The sequence below is a fragment of the Hypanus sabinus genome, chromosome 8, assembly GCF_030144855.1.
Source record: "Hypanus sabinus isolate sHypSab1 chromosome 8, sHypSab1.hap1, whole genome shotgun sequence".
NCBI lineage: Eukaryota > Metazoa > Chordata > Chondrichthyes > Myliobatiformes > Dasyatidae > Hypanus > Hypanus sabinus.
The window spans coordinates 22195034-22217786 of NC_082713.1; the positions used below are offsets into that span (position 1 = coordinate 22195034).

Genomic DNA, 22753 nt, shown 5'->3' on the forward strand with positions numbered 1-22753 from the left:
ATCAGCATATTTGCTGATCCAGTTTACCACATTATCATCCAGATTGATATAGATGACAAATAACAATGGACCCAGCACTGTGGCACACCACTAGTCACAGGCCGCCACTCAGAGAAGCAATCCTCCACTACCACTCTCTGGCTTCTCCCATTGAACCAATGTCTAATCCAGTTTACTACCTCACTGTGTATACCTAGCGACTGAATCTTCCTAACTAACCTCTCATGTGGGACCTTGTCAAAGACCTTACTGAAGTCCATGCAGACAACATCCACTGCCTTCCCTTCATCCACTTACCTGGTAACTTCCTTTCATCCACTTACAAAAAGCTCTAATAGATTGGTTAAACATGACCTACCACGCACAAAGCCATGTTGACTCTCCCTAATAAGTCCCTGTCTATTCAAGTTCTTGTAGATCCTATCTCTTAGTACTCCTTCCAATAATTTACCTACTACTGCCATCAAACTTACCAGCCTATAATTTCCTGGATTACTTTTAGAGACTTTTTAAACAACGGAACAACATGAGCTATCCTCCAATTCTCAGGCACCTCACCGGTGGATATCGACATTTTAAATATATCTGCCAGGGTCCCTGCAATTTCAACACTAATCTCCTTCAAGGTCCGAGGGAATACTCTGTTAAGTCCTGGGGATTTACCTACTCTGATTTGCTTCAAGACAGCAAGCACGTCCTCCTTTTTAATTTGTATAGGTTCCATGTCCTCACTACTTGTTTGCCTTATTTCCACAGACTGCTTGCCAGTTTCCTTAGTAAATTCAGATGCAAAAAATCTATTTAAGATCACCCCAATTTCTTTTGGTTCCATACTTAGCCGACCACTCTGATCTTCAAGAGGACCAATTTTATCCCTTACTGTCCTTTTGCTCTTAATATACCTGTAGATGCTCTTTGGATTATCCTTCACCCTGACTGCCAAAGCAACCTCATGTCTTCTTTTAGCCCTCCTGATTTCTTTCTTAAGTATTTCTTGTACTTTTTATACTCCTCAAGCACCTTATTTGCTCCTTGTTGCCTATACCTGTCATACATCTCTCTCTTCTTCTTTACCAGATTTTGAATATCTCTCGAAAACCAAGGTTCCTTATTCTTATTCACTTTGCCTTTAATCCTGACAGGGACATACAAACTCTGCACTCTCAAAATTTCTCCTTTGAAGGCCTCCCACTTACCAACGACATCCTTGCCAGAGAACAACCTGTCCCAATCCACACTTTTTAGATCCTCTCTCATTTCTTCAAATTTGGCTTTCTCCAGGTTAGTACCTCAACTGGAGGACCAGATTGGTCACCTTTATCCATGACCAAGTTAAAACTAATGGAGTTATGTTCACTAGACCCAAAGTGTTCCCCTACACACACTTCCATCACTTGTCCTAATCGTTTCCTAATAGGAGATCTAATATTGCATCCTCTCTAGTTGGTACCTTTATATATTGATTTAGAAAACTTTCCTGAACACATTTTACAAACTCTAACCTGTCTAGACCTTTAACATTATGGGAGTCCCAATCAATATGTGGAAAATTAAAATCCCCTACTATCACAGCTTTATGTTTCCTGCAGTTGTCTGCTATCTTTCTGCAGATTTGCTCCTCCAATTCACACTGACTATTTGGTGGTCGATAATACAACCCCATTAATGTGGTCATACCTTTCCTATATCTCAGCTCCACCCATATGGCCTCGGTAGACAAGCCTTCTAATCTGTCCTGCCTGAGCACTGTTGTAAAATTTTCCCTGACTAGCAATGCCACACCACCACCCTTCATTCCTCTGCCTCTATCACGTCTGAAACATCAGAACCCTGGAGCATTAAGCTGCCAGTCCTGCCCCTCCTGTAGCCAAGTTTCACTAATGGCTATAATGTCATAGTTCCATGTGTCAATCCACGCCCTCAGCTCGTCTGCCTCCCCCACAATACTCCTCGCTTTGAAATAGACACAGCTCAGAAGATTATTATCGCCACACACAACCCTCCTATTTCTGACTTTGCACGAACTTATAACATAATTTATTTTCAACCCCACTCCACTATCTGCTCTGGGACTCTGGTTCCCATCCCCTAAGCAAATCTAGTTTACACCCTCCCCTATAGCACTAGCAAAACTCCCTGCAAAGATATTGGTCCCCCTGTAGTTCAGGTGTAACCCGTCTCTCTTGTACAGGTCCCACCTGCCCCAGAAGAGGTCCCAATGATCCAAAAATCTGAATCACTGCCCTCTACACCAGTTCCTCAGCCATGTGTTCATCTGCCAGAGCATCCTACTCTTACCCTCACTGGTACGTGGCACAGGTAGCAATCCTGAGATTACTATCCTCGAAGTTCTGCTTTTTAACTTCCTACCGAGCTCTCTATACTTAACCTTCAGGTCCTCCTCACTCTTTCTTCCTACATCATTGGTACCGATGTGTACCATGACATCTGGCTGCTCACCCTCTCACTTCAGAATGGTGTGCATGCAATCAGAGACATCCCTGACCCTGGTACCCAGGAGGAAACAAACCATCCGGAAGTCTCTGTCACGACCACAGAACCTCCTGTCTGTATCTCTAACTATCATGTCCCCTATCACTACCGCTCTCCTCTTCTTCCACCCACCCTTCTGCACTGCAGAACCAGACACAGTGCCAGAGATCCGGCTGCCACAGCTTGTCCCAGGTAAGTCATCCCCCCAACAGTATCCAAATCGGTATACTTGTTGTTGAGGGGAATGGCCACAGGGGAACCTTGCTCTGCCTGCCTTTTCCCCTTCCCTTGCCTGACGGTAACCATGTGCCCTGCTCTTTTGATGTAGCTACCTCCCTGAAACTACTATCTATAAACTCCTCATTCTCCTGAATGATCCAGAGGTCATCCAGCTCCTGCTCCAGTTCCCTAACGTGGTTTGTTAGGAACTGCAGCTGGAAGCACTTCTTGCAGGTGTCATTGTTGGGAGACCAGAGGTCTCCCTGACTTCCCACATCCTGCAAGAGAAGCATTCCAACATCCTGCCTGGCATTCTCTCTAAACTTACTAGCTAAAAAGGAAATTGAATGAGATAAAAAAACAACACCAACAACTTACTGGAACCTACCCTCGCCTCTGCCTGTTCACGCCGAAGTCTGTTGAGCCAAAGCCGTCCCACTCTGACTCAGTCCACTCCAACGACAGCACTTCGCTAGATGAAACTTCTTTTATAGTGCACTAGCTGACCCACTGTCTTCAGCTCTTCCGCTCCCAATTGGTTAGCCATTTAAAAAAACTGAAAAAGCCCGCAAATCCTCTCCTTCTCAAGCTCTGACAATGGCCGCTTCGCTAGACGAAACTTCTCTTTTAACCTACTTGCTCTCACATTAAATGCATGCCCTCTAGTATTAAACCCTGGGAAAAGATATTGGCTATCGAGCCGACTTTGAGACCTACAGATCTATGGATTAAATGGACAGGGATGCCCGCGACAGCACAGTAGGGCTGTGATTAGCATAAAGCTTTACAGCGCCAACAGGCTGGGTTCTAATCCAATCAGTGTTTGCACAGAGTTTGTACGTTCTCTCTGTGATTGTGTAGGTTTCCACTAGGTGCTCCAGTTTCCTCCCACATTCCAAGGACGTAAGCATTGATAACTTGTGGACATGATGTGTTGGTGCTGGAAGGATGGCAACGCTGGCAGGCTGCCCCCAGCACATCCTTGGACTGTGTTGGTTGTTGAAACAAATATGTACTTCATTTTATCTTTTGATGTTTTGATGTGCATTTGACAAGTAAAGCTAATGTTTACTTTAGCAGTACCTGTTATTATCCGGGGTCAGCCTCCTTGAACATGTAGGATATTTTTTCATTAATACTATATAATCTTCAGATTCACTTTTATTGTCGACAAGTTTCTTTCCATGTCTCTAGCTTAGTCTCTTCCAGAACTTTCTGCATTAGATTTATTATATCTATCAATCAACTATATTCTGTACTTAGATGTTAGTTACTTTCTTACAGTTTTAGTTTTTCTTTAGTTGACTTTCTTTAAGTCTCACAATAGCTTCACTGCTTATTGGCTAGCTTACATGTACTCTAATCCAAATTGGGAAACCTTCATTGCAATATGGACCATAAATGCATCATGAAATTACTTTAGCGATCCCAAATTTAATTTTCACACTGATTTATTTTGTTACCGGAGTATCACTTCTCCGCTTGCTTAAAGCAGGATGCATTAACAGACACTATCCCTTTAGCTACTCCCTCTCTGTGTTAAGCCAGAAGTGTTTTTATTTCAAATCTCAACGCTGAAAATACTTTGTAAGAGCAATACCTTTTCAAAGATCCTTCCTGCAAACGTTCCTGCAGTTGTTGAACTATGGTGTTCCCTGCCTCGGAAGCACTGGTGATGGAAGCACTGAATGGGCGAGGGGGTAAGGCTGGCTTCTCATCTTCACCATCTGCAAGGGAAAGGAAACTTGCATAATTTCCGGCGGTCATGATCTATGTGAGTGAGAAAGCTCTTGGGAACAACATGCATAGTCACATCACTCTGCAATTCCTGAAAAAAACAGCATTTGTATTATTCATCTATTCACACTACTAATCTACTAAAAATGTCATGTATTTATTCCATACCATACACCACTTCACCAGTCCATCTACCAGCGTTGCCACTTTCAGGAAACTATGTACTTGAACTCCAAGGTCTTTCCATTCAATAACACTTCCCGGGGTCTTACATCACTCATGTTAACAAATCATAAGATCGCAAAACCACAGCAGTGAAATTATGCCCCTCAGACCATTAAGTCTGCTCTCCCATCAAATCGTAACTGTTTTTTTCCATTCAGCCCCACCCTCCCACCTTCTTCCGGGCTCATTCATTAGTGATTGCTGAAAAAAGGGCCACCTGACAAATCATCTATGATCTCTTTCTCCGTTTCTCTCTCCACAGGATATTGCAATGGCGTCACCAGTCCTTGGTATGGTTGCTGGTAGTTTAACATCAGATCCATGAGGCATGAGAACTTCTTCACTGGAACCCCTTTCTCAGTCTGCAATAAAGCACAATCACAAGAGACCATTGAAAAAACTGACTTCCTAGATTTCTGAACTCTAATATTTTCTGAAACCTTCATTATTTTTTGTAGAAATTTGCATCAGGTTTCACTGGTTAGAGGTAAAGAAAGACTAGCTTTATTTGGTACCTGTACTTCGAACATCAAGACACACAGTGACTGCATTGTCTGCATCAGTGACCAACACAGTCTGAAGCTGTGCTGGGGACAGCCTGCAAGTTTTACTGTGCTCCCGCCACCAACATAACATGTCCACGACTTACAAACCGTAACTCATACATCTTTGGAGTGTGGGAGGAAACCAGAGCACCTGGAGGAAACCCATGCAGTCATTGTAAGAATGTACAATTTCCTTTCAGAGAGCAATGGAATTGAACACTGATTGCTGGCGCTGAAATAGTGATTTGCTAACTGCTACATTACCATGCTGCCCTTTGTAAGGCACACAGTAACCCTCTAGTATATCATCCATGTGCCAGTTCCTGTCAGGGATCTGTAACCTACCTTCTCTGTATACCTACTCAAGTCCCAATACATTGTAAATCTGTGTGTGTGTTCATTTAGGATCTTTTCCCCCTCACAGATGTGTGTGTAACGCCCTGTAAAGGTTTTGCTGCTAATGATATAGGGTATTTCATGTAATGGTCTTTCAGCAGCATTTGGGCTGCTGTTGGGATAAGGGATGCTTTGAAATGTAGATCATCCAATCAGGAGAGTGGAATGGGGAGAGGTTGGGGAGGAGGGCTTTGTGACTGACACTGGTGGTGGGCTTTTGTCTTTTGGTTCGGGGGGGATGAAGACAGAAGATGCTGGAGAGATCCAGTCATAGGATTGAATCCGATGGGAAAACACGGTTCGATGAAGCTAAGGTGTGGAGATTTACCGAGGCTCGGTGAATATGGCTTTTGGCAGATCTGAGCTCCGACCTGTGCACATTTGACTGTTTCATTATAATGGGCCTTTTTATTGTTTCCTTTCCTTTCTTTACTAACTCTTTGGTTAAGTTAACCATATAACCATATAACAATCACAGCACGGAAACAGGCCATCTCGGCCCTCCTAGTCCGTGCCGAACCCTTAATCTCACCTAGTCCCACCTACCCGCACTCAGCCCATAACCCTCCACTCCTTTCCTGTCCATATACCTATCCAATTTTACCTTAAATGACACAACTGAACTGGCCTCTACTACTTCTACAGGAAGCTCATTCCACACAGCTATCACTCTTTGAGAAAAGAAATACCCCCTCGTGTTTCCCTTAAACTTCTGCCCCCTAACTCTCAAATCATGTCCTCTAGTTTGAATTTCCCCTACTCTCAATGGAAACAGCCTGTTCACGTCAACTCTATCTATCCCTCTCAAAATTTTAAATACCTCGATCAAATCCCCCCTCAACCTTCTACGCTCCAATGAATAGAGACCTAACTTGTTCAACCTTTCTCTGTAACTTAATTGCTGAAACCCAGGTAACATCCTAGTAAATCGTCTCTGCACTCTCTCTAATTTATTGATATCTTTCCTATAATTCAGTGACCAGAACTGCACACAATATTCCAAATTTGGCCTTACCAATGCCTTGTACAACTTTAGCATTACATCCCAACTTCTGTACTCAATGCTTTGATTTATAAAGACCAGCGTTCCAAAAGCCCTCTTCATCACCCTATCTACATGAGACTCCACTTTCAGGGAACTATGCACAGTTATTCCTAGATCTCTCTGTTTCTCTGCATTCCTCAATGCCCTACCATTTACTCTGTATGTTCTATTTGGATTATTCCTGCCAAAATGTAGAACCTCACACTTCTCAGCATTAACATTTGTACTTTATAATTGTATGGAATGTGCGATCTGTTATTTCATGCTGACGGGCTATTGCAAGGCAGTTAATCACACAGCATTCACAAAAACTGGGGTTTGGGCGGGCAAGACATTCCAACCCCACGGATTTGGCCGGATCAAAGCCGTATGCACCCTAGAGGTACGAAGCTGGAGAAAAGTGGGTTTTCTCGGTGCTAAGTCCAGTGGCTGTTAGCCGGGGGCTAATAAGCCGTTTCTAGAGACACCCTGTAAAAAGGGACTTCATGTGCGTGGAGGGTTTATGTCATGGGGAGGGGGGAGATTGCAGAGTGCTGGAAGGGAAGCAGTGATCTAAGTGATGCTTTTTATTGAACTGTGAGTAGTTGATTGATGTGATTGAGAAATACTTTCAATTCCTGCCCCTATGAGTGAATTTCTTCAGTAGAGTGCTCTGCACCTGTTTGGCATTGTCACCTCTTTACCCAGCACTTTATAGATAGAATGGTGATGGGAAACTAAAAAATTCTATATCCTTCCCGAGATCTGTACGCTAATTTTTTTTTCCTGGTAAACTGATTGTTTCAGCCTGTTCTTATTCTTTCTGGTTAAGAAATTTTACACCCTCCAAAAGGGGAGTGGAAGCTCCTTGTGGAAGACTAAACTGATTTTGCAAAGGGCGCAGGCAGAGAAATTTTATCACACATAAGATTCCTGATATCATGAATGAAAGGGATTGTCAGAAGCAAGTCTGTTCCTTTGCTAGCTCCACAATTTTAAAAAGAGGTCTGAAGGTATTGAAGTTGGGGACGGGGTGAGGCTCGGCTAATTGGAATCTGGGAGGCATAAGGATCATCACCTAATGGAAGCATAGGGTACTGGGAGAAGGTGCATCAGGATCGCGAGACACATGGTGGAGGAGATGGCAGATCAATGTGGGTCAGCAAGATGATGGCTGATTTCGCCTAAAGATTGCAAAACAAATTAAAAGCAATCCTCAACCTTTTTGGTACAGCCACGATGGTGAGAGAAATGGTTAAGAGGAACATGAGGAGGAACTTCTTCATTCAGGGCATGGAGTGAGTGGTAGATGTGGGTTCAGTTTCAACATTTAAGAGAAATTTGCAGAAGCACATAGATAATAGGGGTCTGGAGGACTAAGGTCAGGGGGCGGGTCAATGGGACTAGACAGAATAATAGTTTGGAATGGACTAGATGAGCCAAAGGACCTGTTTTTGTGCTGTAGTTTTCTAGGGCACTATGGCTCTGAGACACAAATTAAAGCTGCCCATTCAGCTGACACACTTATCAATCAATCTAAATATCCAGTCCCTCCACACTAGTGCTAAGTGGCTTCTGTGTGGACCACATAAAACAATGCACTTCTAAAGCACTTTCCAAACCCACAGTCTCTACTATCAAGAAAGACAAGGGCAGCCGATATCTGGGAGCTCCATCAATGCAGGTTCGCCACTAAATCATGCCACATCCAGATCTAGAAATATATTATTACCCCTTCTTTGCCTTGGGTCCAAATTGTAGAACTGCCCAACTACCACTGTGAGAACTGTCAGCAGAAGGACTCCAGCTGTTCAGGAAAGTAAACAACACCCCTTTCTCACGAGCAACTAATACCATTCTTGCCACTGAAAGTCACATCCTGAAGAACAGTGAAAGGCAAGTCACCCATAAAACTGATAAGGAAATAAGAGTACTAGTGATTTCACGATAAGCTTGCCGATCTGCTTCAGTGGACAGTTACGAGTTGGTAGACATTTCAGCACATCACAGAGAGCTGATAACCATCTGAACCCAAACAAAGAGACTGTCTGCAGAGTTTTGAAGAAGGATCATAAAGAAGTGAGGAGAGGTGAAGGAATTCCAGAGATTGCAATGAGGTCATTTGGAGGCATTGATTTTAATGGAGACACAAGAGACTGTAGCTGCTGGAATCTGGAGGAACAAACAAGCTGCTGGATGAATGACATATAATATCACCATTTTCATTGCCCTCTAGAGTTGCTGCCTAACCTGCTGAATTGTGAGTCGATTCTGGAAATCTTGAACTACACCCACAAAATATTGGAGGAACTCAACAGGTCAGGCAGCATCTATGGAGGGGTATCAGCAGCTGATGTTTTGGGCCAAAGTGCTTCGTCATTCTGATGAACGGTTTCAGCCCAAAATGTTATCTGCTTATTCCACTTCATAGATGCTGCCTGGCCTGCTGAGTTCCTCCAGTATTTTGTATAATTTCTGATGAAGTGTCCCAGCACAAAACATTGGCTCTTCACTTCCTTTCATAGATGTTGCCTGACTTGCTGACTTTCTCTAGAAGTTTCTGTGTGTTGGCAGCAGTTTACTTGTTACACAGTTGAGCAAGACATGCTAGAGATGCACCAAGGTAGAATTGAGGGAGCTGGGACAAGGAAGGACTGGAGACACATAACAACCATAAATTGATGTAGAAATTTATATCCCCATACTCCTGTGCAGGAAACATCGTTAAAGAGAGAGCCCTTCTTAAAATATGATTGAAGGTCATGTCGGATTTCTGGGCTTTGTAGTGTGAGTAGTGATGTTGAAAGAACATCAAACATCTGCAGATGCTTGAAATCTGAAATAAAAGTAGAAAAAAAGTGGAAACATTCAATAAATCAAACAGCGTCTTTGGAAAGAGTAACTATTAATGTTTTAGGGTTCTGGGCTCCTTATCAGAAGTGAAGTTGTGAAACCATGCAGAAAATAAAAATGGCCGCCAATATTGTTGTCAAGGAAGAGGGGTGGACTGCCAATATTACCCTGCTTCAACTTGCCAGCTGGGTAAAATGGTATGAGGATACTGCAGTTCAAACAAGGAATCACAAACCTGAGGAAAGGAAATAGAGAAGAGGAGTGTGTTAAAAGCAAGAAAACTGTGATTTTCCACAGGATGACAGTGGTTCAATCCTTCAGTTCTGGATCTGGTTCTACACCCTACTTAAAACATGGCTGGTCATTAATGTTGAATCAATAAAATTGATTGCAATTTCCCTTCAGAAGGGACATGCTTCTGAATCATTGCTACTTGTATCAGGTATTTCTGGCAGGAAATGGCACCACATTTTTTCATGCTGCTAAACCTAAACTCTGCAAAATGCAAAAATTTTGCTAAGCTAAAAATACTAGTTAAACCAAATGCTGCAGCTCAGAAATAGTGCAAGGAACCCCTGACCACGTTTTATCTTGTCAAATCAGAAGAGGGCTGAAGTGGCACCAAACCACACTCAGTTCTTCTTTTCATTCTGCTGTTGTGACCAGTGGAAAACAATTTGAGTAAGTAAAGAATATTTTTAAAACTAAAAAGCTTTTGTGTCCAGCTATCTTCTATGCTATCTGAAACAAATCTGCAGAAGATTGGAGAAAAGCAAATTGAAATCCCTGTCAGCCTTTGTATGCTGCCTACATGTGGTGAATGGTAAAGGTGGTTCAAAGTACAAAGTTCAATGTAAATTTATTATTAAAGTACAAATATGTCACTGTATTCTACCTTGAGATTCATGTTCTTTCAAGAACTTACAGGACAATAAGGAAATATAACATAATTCATTAAAAATATACATAAAGAAAGACTAAAAAGTAACCAAAAGAAGTCAGATCATGGTAACAATAAGGAAATAAGGGGCAGTAAAATGGAGATAATTGTGGGGATTCCTGGGATAGTTAGTGATAGAAGTGAGAGACGCAGACTGGGGGAGCAGAGAAATCTCAGAGGCTTGTAAGTCTAAATAAATCTAAAAAAGATTGAAATTAATTTGAAAACAAAAATGAGAATTTCAATACTGAGATCTTGTCCTGATGCATAGTAATGTAGATGAGGAATGCAGAAGGCAGAAGGAAACAATACAGTCAAGTAGTGAATGGAGCATTGTGGAACAGTCCATAATTATGAGCTCAAACTATGAAATATGATTAAGTGAGATAAACTGGAAAAATACTAAGATGGGTTAACAAAGCATGGTAAAAATGTTAACAGTTTTTGGTGGTACTAAGACAGATATAAACATTATCAGCCTTGAAAGAGATGAGTGATTTGAAACAACATTGAAGATTGACAAAATCTGGGTCTGCTTCAAACATTGGTCTGGGATGGAGTGGAGTTGGTGGCTAAGGTTGAAGATGAGGTTGATGTCAGTCTAATCAAAGTCTAAGACAGGTAGTAAAAAAAGGAATTAACCCATGCAGAGGGCTTACAGGAGTTGCTGGTGAAGCGTGAATCAGCAAACATATTGAATAAATTTTAAATTGAATTGGCAATGAATAACAGCCAGTTTTGTAGGAGACAATAAGTTAACGATTCCCTGTTTGATAACCCGTCATCATCAGCATCAAATAAGGTAACTGATCAGTCACTCCCTTTATCAGGTATATGGACAGGAAAGATTTAGAGGGATATGTGCCAAATGGAACTAGATTGGATGGACTTATTGGTTGGCATAGACCATTTGGGGCTACAGGTCCTATTTCTGTTCTTATGACTCTTGAGGAATCAAGCTGTAAAGATTCATGTCATGTTTGGTCAGAATATCAAGCATTGCACTTCAGAGAGAGGTCGCTGTTCACAAAATATTGTGGTATGGCCCAATGGTATAAATAGGTGTTATCCAAATGCAAGTTCTGTCTGTTTAGAATCATCTGATAACTGGCTGTGAAACGGCAAAGCAGGAAGCTTTGGAGACTTTCCTGGACGAGTCCAACTCTTTAACCAAGTTGCCCGTTCGTCCTCAGTCACTTGAGTTAATTTCATGAATAGAGGAATGCACACAGGATCCTGGAGGAACTCTGAAGGACAGGCAGCATCTATATGAAGAATAGATTGTCAGGCTGAGACCCCTTCATGCGAAGAGGAAGGAGAAACAAGCCAGAATGAAAAGGTGGGAGAAGAGAAGGAGTACAATCTTGGAAGGTGATTGATGAAATCTGGTGCAGCCAAAGTTGGATGGGTGGGGGCGGGGGCGGGGGAGGGGTGGTGGTTGTTGTAAGAAGAAGTGAAGGGCTGATGAAAAAGGAATCTGATAGGAGAGGACAATAGATCCTCGGTGAAAGGGAAGGAGAAGGGGTAACAGAGGGAAATGATGGCAGGTGAGGAGAAGAGAAGAGGTGAGAGGGGAGCTGGAATGGAGAATGAGAGAAGAGGGGGAGGGGTGAAATTTCTGAGATCCATATTTGTGATGTCCAGTTGGAGTCTAGCCAGACAGAATATGATAAAGTTGAGATGTGCACTGTAAAATTTCTGATATTTGTGGTGCTTTGAAGGTAACAAAAATGAATTTGTCTATGTAAAATGCACAGCCACTATTCAATGCATACAACTAAGTTGCCTAAAACAAATTTCTTCTTCACAACATTATGTACAGGATTGCAAGAGGCTGCTGAGGGTTGTAGACATAGCCAGCTCCATCATGAGCACATCTTTCCCTACCATCGAGGGTATCTACAAGAAGGTGGCATCCATCACTAAGAATGCTTGTCATCTGGGTCATGCCCGCTTCCTGTTACTAGCATCATGGAGGAATGACAGAAGCCTCAAGACCCATATTCAATGATTATGTGACAGAAGTTTTTCCTCTGCTGTCAGTTTTCTAAACATCATGAATATTTCCTCATTATTCCCTTTTTGCCCTATTATTCATTTTGTAATTTGTAGTTTTATGTTTTTGCACTATACTGCTGCCACAAATCAACAAACTTCCTATCAAATGATATTGATAATAAACCTAATTCTGATTCTTTGGATTTTTATCTTCTAGGGAAGAATTCTTCCAGCATTTACCATGTCTTCCTTATGTCTTTCAGCATCAAATGATGGATTCAATTATTCCCACTGTCTACAACAGGAGTTCCCAACCTAGGGTTCACAGACCCCTTAGTTAATGGTAAGGCTCCATAGCATAAAAATGTTGAGAACCCCTTGTAACTCAATCTCATGTCCACCACATGGATTATATATTTTTAAAAGGTTTCTCCTCACCACAGCAACCATTCATCATCTTTTCCAAAAAAAAAATCTAATTTTGCACTAGGCTGGTTATTTCTTCCAGCAATTTAAAGACTTACTAATGCATCATTCCCACATTGGCTCAATTGTTTTTTTACCCACCCCCATACAATAGATTGATTTTAATACCTTTTTTTCACTTTCAAACTGGTCATGAAATCAAAAGTTTAAAGTTCAAAGTAAATTTTAGTGCCAATATACATATATGTCACCATATATAACTCTAAGATTCCTTTTCCTGCATACACACTCAGGAAATCTATAGAATAGAATCTATAACAGAATCAATGACAGATCAAACAAATGACAACAAGCTGTGCAAGATGGAAGATGATAGGTGTAACAAGAACATAAGATAACAAGATAAAGAGTCCTTAAAGTGAGATCATTGGTTGTGGGAACATCTTAATGGAAGGGCAAGTGTATGTAGTTAACCCCTTTGTTCTGTAGGTAGGCAGCATCTCACTACAACATCTGGGAAATACTCTTGAGAGAAAAATAAATGAATTCAAGTCATTGACCCTGAAAAGTGCAGCCACAACTTTCCAGCCCTTTTATCAGTTCTAATTTGGTTTCAAAAGCCTACTTGAGTTGGCAGTTTATGTAAATTTTAGAGAATGGAGCTAATGCTTCCTGATGAGTGATGTAGTAGGACTTCCCCTGAACAAGGAAACCTCTTTCTGTTCTCATTGCATTAAAAAGTTTTAAAAAATTCTTTAATGCATTTTCCCTAAACAAATAGTTTTCTAATTTCATTACTTAATCACTTATAGATGTTATTGCTTTGGAAGCAACCCCCATCCTCATCCCAGTAAAATTCAACACTGCTTCTTTAACATGCACAATTGATATTTTCTATCTGCTCATGAAAGAAGCTGGTCACACTTACTTACTCAATTACTGCCTGTTATGCCAACTGGCATTTAGGGCAGCAATGAAGGTCATCTATCTCTGTCTGTCCTTGGCCATCATACCATCACACACAGATGTAGAAAGATTCTTCATTGCTGTATGCATAACAATTTTGTTTGACCAGTCACAGTTCTTAACACTGAGCTGAACCCCTGAACCGGGAGGACTAGTGGACTGCTCCTTAGTCTGACCTCTAACCTTTGACCTGATTGGCATGGGTGACCCTACGAAAAGCCAAAGCAGAAGTCCCCGATCCCATCTAGCATAGCTATCTGGGTTATTGAGGTAGTTAAGCCTCCAAACCAAGAAGCTTGTGATCCTCTTGAAGGAAGCCGATCACACACTCGGCCATTATTCTACATATGGCTATGAAGCACCAACTCTTGACACTTTAGGCAAAAATGCATCATTGAAGAGCCTGCATGGCAACTGCTGAGAAAAAATTTAGAGTGATTGTTCTGCAAGAATCTACAATGAAGGCAGAAATGGGGGATTACAAACAAAATGAATGTTTGGTTTAAAACCAAATGTTTCATTTTTTGAGGAAAAAGGATGGATGCCTTGGTGATAAAGCTTCAAATTTTCACACACAGATTAAAGAAGCCCATGATGAGAAGATGAAAGCATCCTCTCCATGCTCATTTTCTAAACAGAACCTCATGGGTAAGATACAAAACAGCCCACATTTAGCTTTTTTTTCCCCTTTTAAATTAAGATGAGCTACAAAATGGCTGACATTGAACTTGGAAACATCAACATGATGCTGCTTATGTGCTTCTAACTAAGCATACAGTAGGTTGACAAGAAGAATTAATCAGTTATACCTGAAATTTACCCAGTGGTGCTTTGTGAATTTATATTGGTGGAGATATAATCTGCTTCAATCCAATGATACATTTACAATGAAACTGCTTATTGCAAAGTATAGGAAATCAACCCTCTATTTTCATTTTGCTCTTATAGAGTCATTGAGTCACAGAGCACCACTGCGCAAAAACAGGCCCTTCAGCCCATTTAGTCCATATTACCCTGCCCTTCTGCCTAGCCTCATCTACTTACACCCTGCCCATGGTACTTCATACACCCTACATCCATTTGCCTATCCAAACATCTCTTAGGTGTTACTATTGAAGCTGATTACTATTTACCATCTCCACTGGCAGGTTGTTCCACATATGCAGCAGCCTCTGAGTGAAGAAGTGCCCTTTCAGATTCCCCTTAAATAGTTCACCTTTCACCCAACATGAGAGAAAAGCTTGATTTGTTTTTAAAAGATTAACAGATATACAGATGCCATGGTTCAAATTTGAGCAAAATAAAGAGATTAAAGATAAACTAAAAGTTCAAACTAAACAAATGCAGGACTTCCCCATGTTCTCTGGAGATTGCTATCACTATAACTAAGTTCAAATAAGCTTAAATGCAGTGTGGTTAATCTGTTCATTGTGTGGTTCCATTGGCCTCTTGCTCACGCATGGCACCAACCCACTCTACACAGCTGCGTTGTGAATGCCATCTGCCAACTGTCTCAATTCAGATCCACAATGGAGACAACGGTACTCGACTTCAGTAACTCGAAGGATGCGATAACTAGGGGATTACTTAGCTTAACAAGATTAACAGGAACAAAGCATTAAATTTCACACTAATAAATGGAATTGCAAATAAAATGTTTCCCTCCATCACCCCTCTTCTTCTGTTCCTCACTTTGGCCTCTTACCTCTTCTCACCTGCCTATCACCTCCCCCTGGGTCCCCTCCACCTTCCCTTTCTCCTATGGTCCACTCCTTTCTCTTGTCAGATTCCTTCCTCTCCAGCACTTTACCTTTCTCATCCACCTGGCTTCACCTGTCACCTTCTAGCTATCCTGCTTCCCCCCAACCCCCACCTTTTTATTCAGACATCTTCCCCCTTCCTTTTCAGACCTGAAGAAGGGCCTCAGCCCGAAAGTTCGACTGTTTATTTCCATTGATGCTGCCTGACCTGCTGAGTTCCTCCAGCATTTTGTGTGTGTTTTGTGCATGCTAAGGATGGTTTGTTTTGTATGAGACTTTAAACAGACTGATAAAGAAAGAAATTGTTTTTAAAATAGGATGGAAACCAATTATCTTTCCATCAGGATATTACTACAGATGGGTATAGTGATCATTTTCTATTTTAGTGTTTTTTTTTATATTTCTAACACCAAAAGTGACAGAGATTCAACTCCCAAACAAAAGTTTCCCCATAGCAGTTGGAAATCCAGTTACAGCTCAACAAACAATCTGCCGGAGGAACTGAATGGGTCGAGCAGCACCTGTGGGAGGAAAAGAATTGTTGATGTTTCAAGCCAAAACCCTGCATTTGAGACTCATTGTGGGGTCTTGACCCAAAACATCAACAATTACATTTCTCCCACAGGTGCTGCTCAACCCATTCAGTTCCTGCAACCGTTTGACTCTTGTTCCAGAGTCTAGCATCTGCAGTCCCTTGTGAAACTATTAAACATAAAAGCATAGACTATTTTCTAAATGGAGAGAAAATTCAAAAATCTGAGGTGCAAAGGGACAAGGGAGTACTTGTGCAGGGTTCCCAAAAGGTTCATTTACAGGTTGAGTCGATGGCGAGGAAGGCAAATGCAATGTTAGCATTCATTTTGAGAGGACTAGAATAGAAACACAAGGATGTAATGCTGAGGCTTATAAAGAACTAGTGATGCCTCACTTGGAGTATTGTGATCAGATTTGGGCCCCATATTCTAAAATCGGTTGTGCTGACATTGTAGAAGGTTCAAAGGAGGTTCATGAAAATTATTCTAGGATTGATAGTCTGTCATCTGAGGAGTGTTTGATGGCTCTGAGCCTCTACTCACTGGAATTCAGAAAATTGAGGGGGATCCACATTGAAGCCTATTGAATGTTGAAAGGCCTCACTAGGATGAATGTGCAGAGAATGCGTCCAGTGGTGGTGGAGTCTAATACCAGAGGACACAGTCTCAGAATAGAGGGGTGTCCTTTTAGAACAGACTCAAGGAGGAATTTCTTCAGCCAGAGAGTGGTGAATCTGTGGAATTCTTTGCCACAGGTGGCTGTGGAGGCTAAGTCATTGGGTACATTTAAGGCAGAGGTTGATAGATTCTTAGTTAGTCAGGGCATGAAGGGATACAGGGAGAAGGCAGGAGATTGGGACTGAGAGGAGAAAGGATCTGTCATGATGAAATGGTGGAGCAGACTCAATAGGCCAAATGGCCTAATTCAGCTTCAACATCTTACGGTCTATGATATCTCTAGTGAACAGCCAACTTGTGTTTCATACAGGTGGACAGACAGGGTAAATAAAGTATTAGACCATTTTTTGGGATCCATATATATTGATATGAGTACAGAATTGCTTATTTCTTAAAAAATTATCATGTTATTGATGTCGACTCAGATCTTCATATTTCAACAGCAATGGCAAAGGGGAAATTATGTCAGGGCTGATCATTGAATTGGACAAAAATATCCATAACATTTCCATGATTGTGGGGTGGGGTGGGGTGATGGTGATGTATGTTTCATCGTGTGTAACCATTATTTGGCTTATTATTTACATAACTGATCTAAAAACCAATGGTACCACTCTGGAGTCACAAGATACACATTGAGATAATCAGAGAATGTCAGTACCTCCAGTTGAACTCTGTTTTAGCTGTCAGTTTGTGGTGTTGTATTGCCATATGCTCCTGTCCCCACTGCTGCTCGACTCTGGCCCATATTATTGAGTACTCCATCTCTCATCTGTTTCCCATTATTACCTGTATTGCTGCCACTTGTGTCTCATTGTGCTCCACCTATCATCTGCCTCTCTGTTTATTGCTCAGTGTATTTCAGTCCTGTGTTTTCACCTGTTTGTTGCCTGATTGTGCCAGTGAGTTTTCCTGAGCCTTTCCAGTATTTGCATCTGTACTCTGTCTGAATATTGACTCTGCCTGTTTCCCAATTCTGGTTCTTGGATTTCTCTGGATGTTTTGATCTCTGCCTGAACTTTGACGCTGACTTTGTTTGCACCTCGGGATTTGTTACTCAATTAATATCACTGTTTGCACAGTACTGGGTCTGTGATTGGATCCCTGCTCCAGTGTCCTGACAGAGAATTTAAGTCTATTCTATCAGTAAGTAATTTTCTGGTATCCAGGAACTGGATATATATTTGGAGAAATAAAAATTACGAGTTAACAAAGGAAGATTATTAATCTTATGGGTGCAGATGCACATAATCTGTAACAATGATCAGAACCCAGCTCAAGAGAATATGATAGCTATGCTTTATACCTATTGCCTCCCAGCTTCTCACTTCACCTCCCTGTACCTGGTCCCCTCACATGGCTTCACCCATCACATTCCAGCTTGTATTCCTTCCCCTACCCCCACGCCCAGCCTTCTAATTCTGGCTTCTCCCTTTCATTTTGGTTCTGGTGAAGGGCCTTGAGCTCTAATATCAACACTTCCTATCTGTAGATGCTGTCTGATCTGCTGAGTTCCTCCAACATTTTGTGCATGTTACTTTGTGGTTCCAGCATCAGCAGAACCTCTTGTGTTTATGATAGCTATGCAAATTTTTTATATGTAACAATGATCACACTGAACTTGCAATGGAAATAAAATCTGCAAAAATTGAAGGACTGTGTGAAAGGGTTCATAAAAACAATATCATATGAACTAATGTACAGTTTACCAACATTAGCTTGATACAGACTACAGACCTCCACCAACCAGATCATAGTCTCTCCTCACTGCTGCCATCAGGAAGAAGGTACATGAGCCTCAGGGCTCACACTGCCAGAATGCAGAACAGTTATTACCTTAACCATCGGGCTCATGAACCAAAACAAGTAACATAACTCAATGTTACTTGCCCCATCACTGAAATGTTCCCACAACCTATGTACTCACTTTCAAGGACCTTTCATCTCCTGTTCTCAGCTCAACCTGGCAAAATGTCAATTGCTAGGAGCTCTCAGACTAGTCTAGTGGTGCTTAGTACTGTGGCTTTCTGAAGGTTTACGTCTGTATCACTGTGTCGACTTCATTGTTTAATGCTATTGTGTAGTGCCTTCTGGATAATACCTGTTGTAGATATTACTATTGGGAAGATGTTCATGTTCCAAAGTCTTTCAATTTCCTCTTTTAATTCAGCATATTTCTGGTGATTTTTCATTTACTGATTTCTGTAAACTAAGTGTGTTTGTAGTGTCTATATCTATGAAGTAAGTTGTTTTTGCTTGTTTATCTTTGTGAGAGTAAGCGTTCGGCACGGACTAGAAGGGCCGAGATGGCCTGTTTCCGTGCTGTAATTGTTATATGGTTAATATTATATCCAAACGGTTATTATGGAGTGTCCTATCTGTAAAAAAGGATTGGTTCATAATATAATTTATGGGATTCTGACTCCAATACTGGAACAGACATGTATTTATGAATTTGCATTTTGAAGCAAGATTTTGGTGAATGATGTTTGCCACTTAATTGTGCATGCATAAGTAAACAGATTGAGTTAAACTGCTACAGTATCCTGTAACGTGTTGGATTATCTCTGGATTTTCTTGGCATTTTCTACACTGAACATCTTGAATTTGTTGGTCTTTTATTATTTTTTTTTGTGCTAACCACCTGGTCCTGTATTGCCACAAAGAACTCCTCTGTTTCTGTGAAGAAATCTCTTACTCTAAACCAGGTATTAAATGCTTCCTTGTCAACATCTAGTCTGCTCAGATTATGGGGAGGTCTTCTATGATGGGTCATGTTCTTCCATTGGTTAACTTTTTCTTCAATAGTGATAATTTCTTCATTTTTCTGGGTTAGAAACATAGAAAACCTACAGAGCAATAAGAGCCCTTCAGCCCACAAAGCTGTGCTAAACATGTCCCTACCTTAAAACTACCTAGGCTTTACCCATAGCCCTCTAATTTTTCTAAGCTCCATGTAGCCATCTAGGAGTCTCTTAAAAGACCCTATCATTTCCACCTCCATTATTGTTGCCGGCAGCCCATTCCATGCACTCACCACTCTGCGTAAATAAAACTTATCTCCGACATCTCCTCTGTACCTACTTCCAAGCACTTTAAAACTATGCCCTCTTGTGCCAGCCATTTCAGCCCTGGGGAAAGGCCTTTGACTATCTACACGATCAATACCTCTCATTATCTTGTACAGCTCTATCAGGTCACCTCTCATCCTCCATCGCTCAAAGTAGAAAAGGCCGAGTTCACTCAACCTATTCTCATAAGGCATATGCCCCAATCCAGGCAACATCCTTGTAAATCTCCTCTGCACTCATTTTTCTATGGTTTCCACGTCCTTTCTGTAGTGAGGCGACCAGAACTGAGCACAGTACTCCAAGTGGGGTCTGACCAGGCACCTATATAACTGCAACATTACCTCTCAGCTCTTAAATCAATCCCACAATTGGTGAAGGCCAATGCACCGTATGCCTTCTTAACCACAGAAGGGTTTTGCTCTCATTTAAGTTTAGTGGTATTATTTCTTAACACAATTACATTTGCTCACACAGATTGCTAAATCCTGCTTTCATTGATGAAAATATATCATTAGAAGATTTATCTTAACTGTTGTGTAGATTTTTAAAGTCTATTATTCCTCTTCCCCCTTTTGGCCTAGGTAGCGTCAATCTAAGCGCATTGAAGTTTACGAGGGTTAATCGATAAGTTCATGGCCCAAGGTAGAAGGAGTCACTTTTAGAAAACCTAGCACATTTATTTTTCAACATAGTCCCCTCCTACATTTACACACTTAGTCCAGTGGTCGTGGAGCATAGGAATCTTGGAACTCCAGAAAGTTTCCACAGCAGGGATGATTGATAATTTCATGGCCTAAGGTAGAGGAAGATGAGTTATATAGCTCTTGTTATATGCACATGAAGGTCAACTCTTTGGGTGATTATACAGAAAGTTTGAAGTTAATAACTCATCTCCGTCTACTTTAGGCCACGAACTTATCAATCACCCCTGCTGTGGACTCTTTCTGGAGGTCCAAGATCAGTATGCTCCACGACCGCTGGACTAAGTGTGTAAATGTATGAGGGGACTGTTGAAAAATAAGTGTGCTAGGCTTTCTAAAATTGACTCCTAATTTAGGTCACAGACTTATCAATCACCCCTCGTACATAATGTTTTCTGAGATTCATCATTTCAGTTCTTATTTTTCTTTGAAAATTTTCCAAATCAATTTCAAACCAAGATATTATGCCAAAAGAATACTTTAATAGGGATGGAGCTTTAATACGGGTATATATTGCCTTTGCTATATTTTACTGTTGAGATCTGTTTGGCAGATTTTATTAAGCATTGATTTAAATTCTGTCAGAAGTTTTTCCTTTATCACACTGGGGTCTATTTTCTTTGCCTGTTGATGTTCCAGATAATTGTATTTCCATATTCATCCATCGGTTGTATTGTACCCTGCAACTCTGCTTTGTATTCTTTTAGCTCTATTGCCCATTTCTTTATTTTTTAATGTTCTGCATATTCTGTCTAAGGATACACATTCTACCAAAAGGACAGGTAGGAAGGCAAAAGGGATGGCATTGCTCTGTTGATAAGAAAAATGAAATCAAATCATTAGAAAGAGGTTACATAGCATCGGAAGATGATGAATCCTCTTGGATAGAGCTAAGGAAATGCAAGGGAGTTACATACAGAACTCCAAACGGTAGTAAGGATTTGGCTACTACAAGTTACAATGGGAGATAGAAAATGAATGCTAAAAGGGCAATGTTACAATAGTTATGGGGGATTTCAATATGCAAGGTAGATTGGGAAAATCTGGTTGGTGCTTGATTCCAGGAGGAGGAATTTCTAGAATGCCTACCATAAGACCATAAATCAAAGGAGCAGAATTAGGCCACTCAGCCCATCAAGTCTGTTCCATCATTTCATCATGGCTAATCCCAAATCCCCTTCAACCCCATACACCTGCCCTCTCATCATATCCCTTGATGCCCCAACCAATCAGGAAGCTATCAACTTATGCTTTGAATATGCCCAGGAATGTAATGTTGAGTCTTTATAAAGCACTGACGAGGTCTCACTTGAAGCATTATGAGCAATTCTGGGTCTGTTATCTGAGAAAGGATGTGCTGAAACTGGAGAGGGTTCAAAGAAAATATATGAAAATGAAAATATAGTTCTACTATTTGACTTAATTGCTTTAGCCTTACCAGTAAAGATGCTTATAATTTCAAATCATTCATGTATACAAGGTGTGTCAAGGTATAGCTTATTTCATTATTTCTGCTTCGATACCTACTTTTCATCCAATTCAGTAACTTAGAAAGCAGGTTTAAAGCAAGACAGAACTAGAGCCTTGGAAACTGCCTCGGTTTATTTTGATAATGGTGGCTGTTCTTTATAGATTGTTAATAGATAGGGTGAGTATAGTGCACAAATGCTTCATCAGATGTTAAAGGAATTTCACAAGTATTGGATGTAGTTTATATAGATTAAGAACATCTATTAAGCATGAGTTTGATACAAAATCAAATGCTTTTTACTAGTCAAAATATCAACATGAAAGATTTCTGCTTTTCCACGGGACTTGATTTAGATTTATGAAATCTTTAAGCAGTTGTTCATTACGTCCTTCCAAGCCCTTGTGGCAACCTGTCTGCACTCTGTAATTGTGACTATCCAAGTGAGTGATGATTAGTTGCGAGAATAATGATGTTACAATTTTGTATATCACTTGTAAACAAGTAATAGGATGGTATTTTGATGGATCTTTTGTGATTCCCCTTTAGGTAAAAGATATGTTTTATCTTCTGTTAAAAATTCAGGCACCTTTTCAGGATTATTAAGAACATTGTTGACATACATTAATAGGTACAGATTAATTTATTATTATTATTGTTATTTTTTCTTTTTTTTATTTATAGAGTTTGTTGTCTTTTGCACCCTTGTTGTATGCCTTG

General features: G+C 40.8%; 1 protein-coding gene across 1 annotated transcript in view; it reads right to left on the reverse strand.

The window, feature by feature from the left end:
* The window catches only part of LOC132397967 (phosphatidylinositol 3,4,5-trisphosphate 5-phosphatase 2-like), a 170698-nt gene that overhangs the window by 90904 nt on the left and 57041 nt on the right, over positions 1-22753 (reverse strand). Inside the window, exons 4-5 of the mRNA XM_059976816.1 lie at positions 4892-5036; positions 4313-4439 (exon numbers count right to left, since the gene is read on the reverse strand). Of these exons, the coding sequence (XP_059832799.1) occupies positions 4313-4439; positions 4892-5036 (272 nt within the window). The remainder of the gene's footprint in view (positions 1-4312; positions 4440-4891; positions 5037-22753) is intronic.